Here is a 15,038-nt window from a genome sequence, read left to right on the forward strand (position 1 = left end):
GCACACAATTACTTGTTCTTAGAATATGCTGTGTCTCACCTTTGCTGCTATGTTAAATTAACAGTGAAGGAATATTATTCAGAGATAACCTGGCTACAGATAATGTATGTGGTGAAATTAGGTTTTACATGTTGCTTAAAAGCTCATGTTGAAACATGGAGAGTTACTCATAGCAGATTTGTTTGCAGTCAGCAATACCTCTTTACACTCAGTGGGATATTACAGAGCCAAACTGCACAGTACGTTATTTGTCCTTCGTAAATATACAGTGAATGATACTCAACACTGCCATGGAGAAAAGAAAACTCAATGGCTTTTGAAAGTGTGTTCAATATATTTTTATTTTTCCACAAAGTCAGCAATCCTGAGAGGTTAGTAGGTAATAAGGGTATCTATTTGTCTAACATGAGCCAACTCAACACTCACCCCACACATAAATGTCAGTTCTTCTCAAAAAGGGAATTAATTAACCGGATTTTCACTGCTATCTGCATATTTTTAATTTAATAACAATCAATCAAACAACATAACACTTCAAGTATATTTTACATGTTACACTGCAGCAAACAATGTCTTTACTGTATGACAGTACACACACATTCAGGTCAGGCACCATGTTTTTTACAGATACATTTAGCTCTTCAAGGGAAATGGGAAGTTTAGTCCTTTGGCTTAATTATTTGATGAATCATTTAGAATTACACAAACTGTATATGCTTTGCACCTATGTTGGTATGACTGTGGTACCCTAAATGCTAAAGAGTAAGTCATAAGTAATGCCATTTCAATTGCTTTCTCTAAAATTTGCCTTACTATATTATGTGTTTTGCTATCATTTCAATATTGAACCCAGAACCACTCAGAATGAATGCAAACACTCTGGCATGGTAAGGGAACTGACATTTGAATCGTCTTTCTTTTTAATGTCATCAAGTATTTGAAAGCCAGCAGTTAAAATAAACGTGACTCGCCTGGAATTGATAGCAGACATTACTTTTACTGTTTTCATACCTGCTGCACAATAGTTTTTGTATTTGAGTAAATTGTGAACCAAAAAGGTACTCTTGTATTTACTGATCGGTTCAGAATTGACTTTATTTAAATATGGAGGGATTATTTTGAACCCAAAGGGCATAGTGCATCTTTAAATTATAAAGCTAAAGCATACAATGAAATAATAATAAAAAAGGCAGTTGTCCCCATTCTATAAATAACCAACTACTCCTTCTTGCAATACAAATCAGTATAACTATTACTGTAGATGGTTTCCAGTCAGGTTAAAGTCGCTCCCGATGTATGGACCCCAGGTTTGAGTCTCCATTCCTGGAGGTTTTCATCCGTGATTCACCATCAGGTTCTGCAAACAACAGACAGAGTACCAGTAAGCAGCCATTTTTCAAACACAATGAGCTTTCACCTTTGTGAAAGCCACAAACCTGGTCTCTTGTTTTACATTATTTTTAGGCATTCTAAGGTGAAATATTAAAAGATAAGAATGCAGTATAATTCAAGTATGGCAATGAAATCGATTGAAACAAACCTTTACATTGATGTATCAAGCTTTGAATTTAATGTATATAAAGAAATAAAGATATGGTAGGGCTTTAGTAAATTCCAGTTCAACAGCATCATAATATAGAACAAACCTTTAGACACACCCTGGAAATACAATATGAGTTCTTATATGAGTTATTTGCTGCATCTGAATTTTGGTATCAAATGTGAACTAAGTAATTATTATATTATATCATCTGAGCAATTTCAGAAAGGAGACATTCTTAGATCATACTGCAGACAAAATATTACTACTGCCATGGGTTTGACTTTCATACACTTTGCACTACAAACGTTTCTTAAAAGTAGCAAGTGAGAAGTAAAGATCATGAACAAATGAGTTCAATACACAGCTATTAGCAACTGACAGAAAAGCAATAACAAAAGTTTTTTTTTTTTTTTTTTTTTTTTTTTCTGGTTTTAATACCAACAGTTATTCTGGAATTGTGCTCAATAACCCATTCAGTGTCCTCAGTATTACATAAACGTATATCAAAGTTGAAAACACTAACATGGTCTATATTTTCATAATAAATTCATAGCTCCAAAAATGTGTACTTTTTCTTAAATCAGCTTTGTAGAACATAAATAAGATTAGAACCAAAAGCACTGTGAATCTTTACATCAAACTACTTCGTTTTCTAAAACACTTTAATACTGTACCCTAACTTACAATGCAACTGAATTCAGAGGAACAATGAAGGGAACTGAGGTCACTATCGATCACTGACGCTCAGGGAGTTTGCACTGCTCAAACAAGTTTCATCAAGTTCAGAAACTCTGCGCCAGGACTAATGATGTATGTGAGATATTTTCAGATCCATCACAGTTGCTGTGCCATTGAAACCAGGCCAGCTGAACCAATTTAACAAGAACCTGAAGCAACATCCTCATACAGTCAAAACTGTATCAAAGAAGAATACCTGCATGGAAGGGCCATCTATCTACTATGACACTGAAGAATCCCAGATATTTATGTTATATGTTACAGACAGTCCCTTGATATATTATCTTATATAGGTTCCATTGTTGCCTAAGCACTTTTTGCTCTAAAGAGCCATACACATTTGGACATACTAAGGAATGAAACAAAATGGAAGTCCTTTCAGAAAGCGGAAGTTGGAGGAGGCACAGTGGCCCCCCACCCACTGAGACCTTCCTACAAGTGCACGTAATGTAAGGGTGCACATTCATTGTAATATTAAGTTGAAACAAGTAATCCTGTCCCCTTTTTGGTTACTACACAACATCTACAGTACATCTGGGTCCTTCTGATTCATTTGCAAAATGAGTTTGCAGGGGCGAGGGTGGAGCAAAGATACATACAAGATAATGCACTAAAATAACATATGAGACTACATTGCATAATGCTTTAGAAATCATTAAAATCCTCTCATCCAAACATTTCAGTACATTAAAATTTTTCCCATGAGTGCTGACACAAGTTTTAACAACAAGCATTGTGAAAGTTACTAAATTGATACCTTGATATTCTTTTAACTAAACATGACAATAACATGCAGTAACATGCAATATTACAGCCATCAGTGTCATGAAAAAAAGCGATCCACCAGCACTTACAGGTGTATCCACAGATGCATGTCGTTTCCATTCAGCATGTTTTTAGAAATAATTAAGGCACTGTGCAAAAGAATTATAATCATGTTTTGCTTCGTTTCACTTAGATTTTATTGGATGGAGTGCGTTTTGCATGCCGGCTGCGTTTACCCTGTAAGCATCCTGCATTAATTCCATAATTCAACAGTGCTTTTTTCACAAATAAATACCTATATACTGCAGGGCTTGAGGATCTGCAGAATTGGAGCCTTTCAATCGGTGTCCGAGTATTGTTAAAGGTCAACAGGGAAATTCACTGCTATTGCAACCCCCTGACCTTTTGCACTAATAGCTGGTACGCAATCCCATGTTACAAGGGGAGGGGTTCAATACAATAATGGTTAATCAAAGGTCAAAGTTGTTAATGTTGATTGCAGCTTTGTAAGGAGCAGCACTGCTAAGCCAGTGATCGGGTTCCACTTGAAATATTTTGATTGAGTGCTTCTGGCTTTGTACAAAATATAAAGATACAATTATTTTAGTGCACTACTGAGTTCAAATAAAGAAGTAATAATGTATATGTATTTACTATATCAAATGATGTGGCAAGTAACATTTTGGAGGGTAGGTCTGCTTATAGATGTTAGGAGAGTGATGGAGGTTGTCTTTGAAACTTGGTTGCCTATGTACAATCTGGAGTCTTGCTTGTGTGTAAAAATACATTTGAAAAACAGCTTTACTGATGGCGTTTTAGAGCCTTAGCGTGGTTATAGGGTGGGCAGAAAGCCAAGACACATCTCTTTTAGACCCCATTATTCCTTAATGATGATTCTGGTTAAGATAAGATAGCACTCAATCACCCACAACTACATTTACACTTCTATGTGTTATGGTAACTCTATGGATTAAAAATCCGTTTGCCTTTAAAGACAAAAACAAACCAAGGGGTCTGTTGGTTTTAAATTTTTAATGAAAGGTTTTTATTTTAATTCTACGAGGGGTGTGTGACCATTCCACAATACATTTTTAATTTAATCAACAGAACAACTGCCACAAATAATGCAAATCGAACTCTGTCAGCACATACATCCTGTAATTACATATTAATTACAAATATTGTATTAGTTTACTGGTCTGCTGTTTGGAGTGAAGTTATTTTCCATACAGCTGTATAGAGGTCTGCAGTCTTAAAAGAGCTATGGGCTAGGTGATCTACCTTCCCCTTGCCATACAAATATTGGTTTTTGAAACAAATATCATTATTTTGAGCAACCTTCTTGCAAACAAACTAATTTACAGACTCATCAGGTTTGCGAATGTAAGTGTCGTCATTTGGGAAAACATGTTACCGAGCTCAAAGTATCACAGTGCTTTGAAAATAACACCTACTTTGGGGAAAAAAAAAAAAAAAAAAAAAAAAAAAAAAAAAAACAGGGAATCAACAGGAGCACCCAGAGGTAACTGACATCTTCAACTGGCAGCCAGAGCCTTCTCCTGAAATACAGTTATGTTTTCACTAACCACCTCCACATTAGGTTTGTATCTTGCTTGTAGGCAGATGTTTGGTTTTTCTTATTTCCTACACAAAGTTAGCATACCAGTATATACAGTGCATCACTTCTGCTATAGGGGTACAAAACGCGTCTCTACTGATTGCTTGTTAATTGTTTCTCATTGACAGTGTTATGGCAGGTGTTTTCTGTCCAAACAGATGTTTGAGCTTAGTGCCATCTGTTAAGGCTCATTATTGAGTTTTCCTTGTTTATTAGTCAACGTGACTGGAAACGGTTAAATACTTGTTTCATGTCTATTTCAAAGAAAAAGAAAAAAAAAAAAAAACAATCTTGCAGCATCATCTGCGAGACAGACTCTAAATGAGCCCAATAAAAGGAAGCTTGCCCTTTGCCATGCCAGTACTGATCCCCCCTCCTCCCGTTTGCTCCTCACCTCTCAATCCACTTGGGTCAAGCCAGCTCTGCTAATTATTTCTCAGCTGAGGCCAGACCTTTGAGCAATTAGTGAGTTTTACTGCCAGATTCAAACTGTTCTCCAGTCCACTGGCTGAGAGCTAATAGAAACTGTTGCGAGATAATGAGAGAGGGCAATAGGTTTAAAGCTTCTGATTTTTTATTCTCCGACTAACAAGCAAGTATATGTTGTATATACGTGTTTATTCTTAAACAGAAACTTCACTGAACCTACTACAGAAATAACTGTAGCCTTGCTCTAAGCTCACATGCACAGCTCCCCGTCTTATCTACAGCGAGGGTGGAATGCACATTGAAATTATTTTGGCCTCTGTGCTCAAACTGGAGAGAGAGAGAGAGAGAGAGAGAGAGAGAGAGAGAGAGAGAGAGAGAGAGAGAGAGAGAGAGAGAGAGAGAGAAGACAACTAATGAGGTCTGAATCAAATCAGTTCAAGCGTGAACAAATGTAATGAGGTATTATGCATTCAAGGACCTTTACACCAGATCACGATTTCATAAATTTGATGGCATTTCCACACTTTTTTTTTTCTGCATGTGATCTCATTAACATCTGTGGGCATTTTGGGCAAGCGACTGCTATCAGTAGAGGTATCGATTGTGCATGTAAGCCATCATTTTACACATCATTTTTAATTTGCTACGACAAGTAACAGGAGCTGCAACAAACCTTTCTCCTTAAAAGGTACCGTATAAGGTCCAAGGCCTTTCCATAGTGTAATCACAAGTTCCTTATAGTTTTGCTGTTGATATTTGAATTATCAGACAAAACCTGCTATCCTTCCACAATACTGTATGGTACTGTTTATCGTCTGAGTGTGACCCATTGTATTAATTCCACTTCACTTAATGAATATATCGGAAATATATATTTTTTTTTTTAACTTTGTTGACTTGTTTTTTCACATTTTTCGTATAAAAAGCAGCACACCATTTTAATTCGTACAGCCGAGGGTAACTGCTTCTCATCAGCTTGTCTCCAACTAATTTTATGAGTCTTCCTCTCCTTTCTTACATGCACAAAGCTGCTGCATTCCCATTCCCAACATAGGAGGCTTGTTGCTAGGGAAGTGATGTCAATGCCCTTTGACACACTTTTGCTACATTGCTGCCTGCTACAACTGAACAACTCGTCTGCTAAAATAAAAAACACCTCAGCAAGTAGACAGTTATTTTGGTTTGTATTATTGTGCAATGTGTGTGTATGTGGTATAACAATACAACATTAATGCTTTGTTTTTAATTGTTTTGTATATTTTAGTTTTTGATGTGTATCGTGCAGTACAAAATAAAATGAACAGTAATTCACATATATGAGGTATATATGCCTATGTACATTGCAGCTAAGGGTTAAGCTCGGACTATTCTTTAGTAACATGCAGTCTGCTATACACATTAGATTAAACTAGTTTTCTGGATATGAGGTACGTAAAAAAAGTTTGCTTGTGCACCTTTGATTTAGACCACTATGACGATCAATCAATCAATCAATATTGACTATATTTATTTTATATAGCACCTTTCACAGTGGCCCACCATCACAAAGCACTTACAACAAGAAAATCCATAAAAATGACGGTATTAGATCCCCCACTACTTAAATCAAAATAAGGTAAATTCAGCTGATGTAATCAATCTGAGGACTTTGTTAAAACCAGCATCTCTAACAGTGGTGATTTTAAAATATTTAAACGGTGGTGGTATTTAACAGTGTCACAGAGACTGAATAGATGCCTGTTTGATGCTAGTCTCTTCTCCTTAGTTGCAGCGCTCCTGTTATGATTTAGGGTCTGTATGCATTATCTTACCAACCGTGAAACCATGAGTAAAATGACACAGCGTTGGAATAATGAAATCTTTTTTTTTTTTTTTTTTTTTTTTTTTTTTAAATCAAATTCATACTTTGAGTGGTAACCCAGGATGCATTAACTATTTAAACTGCCATATTGCCTACAATACAAATTGAACAGTTTAAAGTTTTGTAATAAAACTCACCAAGCATGCGAGTCAGTGCAAACATTGCATCATGCAATGTTTAAACAACTCTGTATGTAGGAGTTTCTACACACTGCTAATGCTGCAGTAGCATCAGTTTGATTTTCATTGCATTTGGAGTATAGGTTACTGCATTGACTCTGAGTCACTTGTGACTTGTTTTAAATTCAGACAGAGAGAGAATGTTCTGCTACACAGCAAGTAACAAGAGGAAACACAGCCACGATATATTTAAATAGGGCTACAGGTTTCTTCCTATCTGTCTCAGCAACCACTTTCCTGACAGTAAAATAAACACCATTGATTGCAATACTGCGTGTAACAGGTTACAGCTTAAACCGCCACTAACTTTGTAACCATAATAATAATAAATAATAAGCTAGTTTGTACTCCAGCACTCCAAATATCGAATACTGAATTGTCAAGCTTACTGTACCCTGGAAACTAATTTTAAAAGGGGAGTAAAGTGAAGTGCAATGACTTTAACCTGCTAGAAAACTAGGCCTTGTCTATTTGGTCAGCAATGCGAAACTGCAAGTATATTTTTTTTTATATGTTAAACAACAGGAACTATGAGCATGTTTCTGTATTGGGCAGCACTGCCATTCGAGGCAGAGTTTCCCCATCCGAAGACACGTGGCTATGTGCACAGTTAAATATTTGGACCACTGTAACAGTTACACTAGTATTTATCCTTTCTTTTTTTATATAATGGATTTACAACAAACTTCAAAGTCGTGGATATAATTTTATGGTGATTAACGGGGAGCTATGTTAATATTTTCGAAGGTTTACAATGACTCTGTATGCTTTAAGAATGATACTACAGAAACATTATTGCTGTGATGCTGAGATAAAATGTTTAACAGGGTACTATGAAAACATTCATTCCTCGTTCCCCTCTGTGGATGTGAATAACAGTGTCAGTGCTTCACAAAAATAAAATTGTCGGATAAAAGATTAAAAACTTTTTAAAAGAACAGCATTCACTACTGTATCATGAATAATACTTTTGAATTAAAATGTTTAACACAAAGCAAATAATTTATTATGACGAGTTCAGAGACCTTAAATTTTTTTTCAACTCTAGCTATACAGAACTGGGGCGGCTCTTATCAGTGCTTTTATTAGCGATTGTGTGTGTGTGTGTGTAAATAATATAATATAAATAATATATTATAGAACAGCACTGAGATAATATGACTTGAGAAGTTGTTTCTCCATGGACAGAACTACATTTCCCATATTCCTGCTCACTGGTAAATCCATCTCAGTTACATATGTGGGCAGGATGATGATGAGAAATGTAGTTATTAGTGATCCTTGCGGGTACATGGGAAGTCATCTTGAGGCAGGGAATACAATTTAAAAGTTTATAAAATTGGTAAAAATGTAAAAAAAAAAAATAATAATAATAATTCTAAAATAAATAAATAAAACAATATACCACCTTACGTAAACAGTAGTAGCAACACACGGTAACATGCAACACAATAAAATAAAAAAGGTCCTTATGTACCCTTCAGTACATAACAATTATCTAACACTGTTTACATTTCTGTTGCTGTTAATTAATTAACTGCTGGATTTAACTATTCCTGTGTCTGTTTTGGTGTTTCTATTTAAAGCCCCACAAATCTCCTCACATTTAAATAATATTTAAACAGCAGACAACTCAATTGACCCTAACTAACATTTGTCCTCAGTGTTATGGTTTGTAGTGGCATAGGTAGCATTTATAACCAAAGAATAAATCTACATTGGTAAAGTGAACTTTCTCTTAACGTGCTAATAGGAGGCTGTGTGGTCCAGTGGTTAAATAAGTGGGCTTATAACCAGGAGGTACCCGGTTCAAATCCCAGCTCAGCCACTGACTCACTGTGTGACCCTGAGCAAGTCTGTCTTTCGGGTGAGATGTTCTTGTAAGTGACTCTGCAGCTAATGCACAGTTCACAGATCCTAGTCTCATATCTTGTGATGGTGGTCCACTATGAAATGTGCTATAAAAAAAAAAAAAGATTATTTATTTATATTAGAAACGCTCAATTCCATTATATGTATATAAGGATTCATTATTATACCAAATGACATTCCAAACCAATCACCTTTCACAAAGTGTTTCATTATACAGGTACAACATGACAGAGCTACCATTTTCTACATTATCATTCAACAGCTTTTTAAACATTTGAAAAAGTGCTTTTAAAGAGTATGGGGAATTGCAACTAATGTAACATTAGTTGCATGTTTGTCATCTAGACAGAAATGGGTTAGTACTGGTAGTAATTAATTTAGTTATTTAACTTGTTCCCATGAAAAACATCAATGAGATTAGATTGTTCTGGAAAACTCCACTACCTTGAGACAACAGTCAAACAAAGTACACAATTAATCACCAGAACAAATAAAATGGCATTAATATTAAAATAAACACATCATATTTTTGTGTAGATTATTGATTATAATTAACTAGCACAACAAGTGAAAATCAGACTACTAAATCAGTCGTTTGTCCCCGAAGGACTGACCAGAAATTTAAAAAGATGCCTATTATATTAAACTGCTCTAGGGCTTGGAACACAGTTAGTTTACTGGAGATGTTCATCAGAGAACCCAATCAATCAATCACATGTCTTAAATAGCCAGGCTCAGTTATTTTAGCTGCAGTCTCAAACACTTCATCAATACTGGAATAAGATTTGTTGATGACTGTTCATTTAATGCTGTACGCTCCTGTGCATTTTACTAGAATCCAGAACTTGATCGGTGTCCAGTTTGTTTACATTCTCTTCATGCTCACAAACTTCTGACTTCCTTGAATCACTAATCAGTAAGGGGAGATGCTCAGTGTAAATAGTAATAACCACCACTAAAGTTTAGAAGAAATAATGCTGTGCAGCTCATTATCGAACCTGAGGTGTGGGCAGCTGACTATCAAACCAGTCCATGTGGATACAAATATTAATTATAACTGGGCTTAAACAAAATGTGCAGCAATAGGCAGAACAAAGACAGCAGCGATTGTGAACAGTTGGTTCACTAAATATTTAACACGATAGTTCACCATCTATGCCCAGAATGTTAGTTGTTACTTTTTAGCACTTCTATATACAGCATCTTACAATTTGAGGGCTTTTAGTTATGCATGATTGGCTACTCAGTTCATAAAAAGTGCCAAGGTCAAGCACCAGCTGTGCTGAAATAAACAATGATAAATAATAATACAGAGATTGCATTCCCTAGTTCAGCTCAATCCCTACAATTATACAGTTTCAGTTACTGTTTGTTTTGCCTCTTCAACTTTTTGATTGCCTATCTTCCCCTAACACTGTATATCCACATATTATAAACACTGTTTTGAATGTGATTTAGAGCTGCACCTTCCATCCTTTATTCTAATTTGGCCAGAATAACAGCTCCCAACAGAGTACATTTAAACCTTATTGATTGTAATGGCCTATTTTCTAAATACCCTCTGACTGACAGAAAACAATTTCCCTGGCAGTTAACAAAGCTGCCTTAGCAGGTGCAACCCAAATGTATGTTTTCTACCAATTGTCTTATAAATACATTATGCCAGAGAATTAATGGAAGGTATCCATATCCCAAATAGCCCTGCTTGAACGGAGAATACAAAATAGTAACAAAGGAAGAAAGGGACTGCTGTTGACATGGTGGAGAAATGAGGGAAGCATTATACCAGCTAGAAAAGCAACTGCATAGTCCATCAGTCACTGGAAACAACATAGTGAAGAACTATCAAGATCTGGAGTAAAGTGGCTGCAATCAGATCCACGAGGCATAGAAAATACATTACGATACACAGGCTAACAAGGAAGGAAGATTGTGCGATACACCAGGAAAAATAGCTGCGCCACTTGAACAAGCCTTGTCAGTACATTTTTCAAGCTTTGGATCTGCTTGGGATTACCCCTTAAAAACAGATGATTAATGTAATCCAGAGTGATTCCCCAGTGCCGTAACAATGCTCTAACACAATCGATCAGTCGCTTATCCACCTGGTTACAGGTTAATCACATCAACCCCAATGCACTGAAAGAGTTAAACAGGTAAAGGAATGAAATATTCTTAAAAAAAAGCTATGGTATTATCTCTTTGAGGGATCTTTTGGTAAGCTACCCCAAGACCCATAGTAAAATGAGAGATAAATGGCATCCAGAGAATTGCTAAAAATAAACAAACCAAAAAAAAAAACCAGCACTTTCTCTTCAATGACAAATGAAAGCACTTTTTGTGCTATAAAATGTGAAGATATGTCTTGACTCATTTTAGTCAAAAATGTGAAAAACAAATACCGTGGAGGTTTCGGAAGGTCGAGTGACTGTCTAGAGTACAAGGGCCTGCTGATGAATGTTACGTCAACAAACAGACAGATATCTAGATATTATGTAAGCGCTTCAAAGAACTTGTGGAGGTGTCTGATTTATAGAGTAATAATATCTGTGGGCCCCTGTGGCAAAGTGGTGAGTGAATAGGGGTGAGTGCAGTGTAGTGCAGGAAAAGAATCACACAGACAATTACGAACAGGTGCAAGGGTGTTAACTGAAATTACTGCAATGTTCAGAGCCTTATGGCAAACACCTGTAAATAATAAATGATCGAAGTGAGAACAGCAGCGTGTATTACTTTGTTTGTAAAAATCCCACGAGTTTGACCTGCAACCAAAAGTCCAGTTTAACACACCAACACTAAACACAAAGACAGTTCTTAGTGATAGTGAAGAAGTGCTAGTGGTGTATTACAGTTCTCTGTGAAATGCAGGGGTGAAAGTAATGTTTGGATTTATGCTGGCTTTCGCTACAGCTCCAGATTGTGCTACTGGTAGTCTATTAAGAAACAGACAGCAGTTAACAAACACAAGACAAACTCACGGTTTCTCAATACGGCAACACAGACTCCTTGTACGTTTAACACTAACCATTTACCAAGGAACAGATTATTTTGCTGCGCCCCTATTTTATACCCTCGCTCATGACCCCTTGGTTAATGAGCGCATCCGCTTCTCCAATCCGCGTATGCCATGCCATTTCCTGTTCGGGTCATTGAGTTTGGGTACTGTAGCTCAGTCCCTTTTCTAGACGGCCGACTTCCAACTACCCACGGGAATAAAGTGTCATGCCTTTTAGTCCAGGGTATTCTGCTCCCTTTATCTAGTACCCTCTCAGGTCGGGAGGGAGATCTAACACCAAGCATCATTTGATGTCTGTCACAGCCCCACTTAAGGTAGAGATTAAAAAATCTAACTAAAACTGACAGAAGTGGTGGTGTGAGGCCACATGTCCTGGGAGTAAAGTAGGCTGGGAATCTTGCATCTTCAACCCCACACAACTGGAATAACTTCCAACATATACTCTATGCGATCCCATTTACTACAGCCCCTCAATACCGTACGCAATTATCAGATAATGTCCTGTATTTATGTCAACTGGAAGCACGTGTATTACAGAAACTGTGTCACATCTGTGTAGAAGTCTAATTCAGTTGTGAGCTAGCCTTGGAAGTAGGTATGGCTTTAATAATGACATGTTTTGCAGTATTCTTTAACTGTGTGGTATGCACGATGACAAGGCTGGATTTGTGCAGTTGCTGCATTATAAATAAATCTAAATAAAAGGAAATTCAATATTCTCTATCCAGTGTTTATCAGTCTATTTTTATATAGAAAAAAGGTAAACACTTAATTAAAAAGTATTGACAGCTTTCCAGAAATAACCAAATAATCAGTGTGCTATTACTGTTAAACAAAACACATAGAAAAAATGCCTAAGCTGCTGGATTTTCTCTTTTAGTTAAAAGCACGTAATGATGAAGTATTAGCTGCCAGCACAGACAATTAAATGAAGCTGAAAATGATTATATTACCCAGCTACAGCTGTTAGTTAAAAAAAGAAAAAGCAGCACTCTTATATGAAAAAGTAAATTGCCACAATCTACCATATGCATACCGTCAGACAGAGAAACAGAACGATATGTCCCCAAGATTCTGCCAATCTCAATAATGTGTGCTAAAAAGGGTTTTAAACAACTTTGATCACAACTGAATAAGTGCTTATCTAGATAGATGTGTAAAGAAGGTATACAATTGTAACTGTTATAAATTGAAATGGACTAACTAAAGTAGGATGGGGAATAACCCATTAACATTTCTGTTTAACACCAATTAACTAGATGCGTCATCACAGGAGCAGTGTTTTTTTAGTTAACTGTAATGATAACGAAAATGTCTTTTAATGAACATAAATCATATCCATTAATAGTAGCTATAACTATAACTAAAATAAAATATAAAACGATAACAAAATAGTAAAAAGAAAAACAAAAGCATTTAGTTATAGTTAAGCTTGCTACTTTTCGATATTAATCGGTAAAGCTCAAGAGTTTTCTTCAAATCTCTTGGAACATTTTATATTGTAAAGAAAAGGCAAATATTTTATTTTTCTTACTTATTCACTGTTTTTTTTGTTGTTTGATTTTTTTTCTAGGTACCATGAAAGTTGGTATCATGGGTATCAGGCAAGTTGCTTATATATGTAACCCTTCTATATCCCTAAAATAGTTTAATTATTTTCCCTCAAGTTAGCTTAATGTAAAAAACGAAATATAGCTTTTGTAAATTGTTAAGCTGAAAATCAAGCTGAAATAAACAACCTACTTTTTACTAGCATACAGAATCTATTTGATGAGTATTAAGTGTGTGGAGGGCTGTACAGCAAGACTTGGCTAGTAAATGTTAATACATGTTTGTGGTTGGCTATCCTAAGGAGTGTACTGTGAAGAGGTGTACAGCCTGGAATTACCCAAGTTATTTTAACCTCGACAGATTTCAAGGTCAACACCACTCTAACTGTAATAATAACAAAATAATAACTAACATTAATAACTATAACTAAAATTAAACAAATAACTATAACTCAAATACAAAATTAATAACTATACTAAAACAACACTGCACAGAAGCCAATCTGAATCAATACTGTACACATATTGTGCTGCCTGACAACTGCATGATTGACATAGCCTTAGAAAACTGAATGGCGAATTAAAGATGTCTACTCTTTTGGTCGATAAGAGATCTATAATATCCCCTTTTTCGTATCTAAAATATCCTATTTCTTCTTATTCACCCTTCTCAAGCTCTCCAGATTCTAACCAACAGGACATTTTTCCGACATATAAATCATCCTGCAAATGTCACCTCCTGACGGTTTTAAAAACAGACAGCAAGGGCAGCTTTGAATCCTCGTTTTGCTCGTACCGTACAATTCAGAGTGAGATTATATCATGCCAGCCTCCCTAAGGCATTGCACAAGGAGATCGGCAAAAAAAAAAAAAAAAAATTTACTGCTAAACAAAGGCCATATAAAATAAATCTTTAGTCTGCTCATAAAAATGTGAACGTGCCTCTGTATCATACGTATGGCACCTCCACACACTTCTCACTCTCTGTGTATAAATGTGTCCTTACCCTTTGCCCCATGAAATGTGTTTTTAAAAAAATTGGTGAAAAATGTTTTTTGGCTTGACTTGCTTACAGTTTTACTAAAGACTCCTTCTGCACAGATATGAAACAGATTAATAGAAATCTATGCTCTACTGTAGTGTTGTACACTGTATTATGTTTTATTAAATAAGTTGTCTTTAAAACACTTTATGCTAGCCATTAAAATGCTATACAGTATGTTTCTTAATAGTTGGATGAATTGATAGTAGATAGAAACCTAATAGAAAAGGCACAATGCATTTTTAATACCAGATAATAATTTTAAATGGCAAATAAGTGAGAATGTGTTATTTGTATCAGGTCTCTGACACACAGAATTAAACAGTCATTCAGACCCTGAAAGTGTTGATTACAGCTGGAATTGAGTTTGCCAAGGAGCAGAGAGTCTGCATTTTACTATTTATAATATTATTATTTTGAGAAGC

The 15,038-nt window shown here is 35.8% G+C and overlaps 1 protein-coding gene across 2 annotated transcripts in view; it reads right to left on the reverse strand.

Annotated features, from left to right (window-relative positions):
* Nucleotides 1-329: 329 nt before the first annotated feature.
* The window catches only part of LOC121329358 (MICOS complex subunit mic25a-like), a 109,320-nt gene continuing 94,611 nt past the window's right edge, over nucleotides 330-15,038 (reverse strand). For both annotated transcript variants that reach the window (XM_041274928.1, XM_041274927.1), the window contains one exon: nucleotides 330-1,357. In XM_041274928.1, coding sequence (XP_041130862.1) covers nucleotides 1,334-1,357 — 24 coding nt within the window. In that variant the 3' untranslated portion in view covers nucleotides 330-1,333. The remainder of the gene's footprint in view (nucleotides 1,358-15,038) is intronic.

This window comes from Polyodon spathula, chromosome 16, assembly GCF_017654505.1.
Source record: "Polyodon spathula isolate WHYD16114869_AA chromosome 16, ASM1765450v1, whole genome shotgun sequence".
NCBI lineage: Eukaryota > Metazoa > Chordata > Actinopteri > Acipenseriformes > Polyodontidae > Polyodon > Polyodon spathula.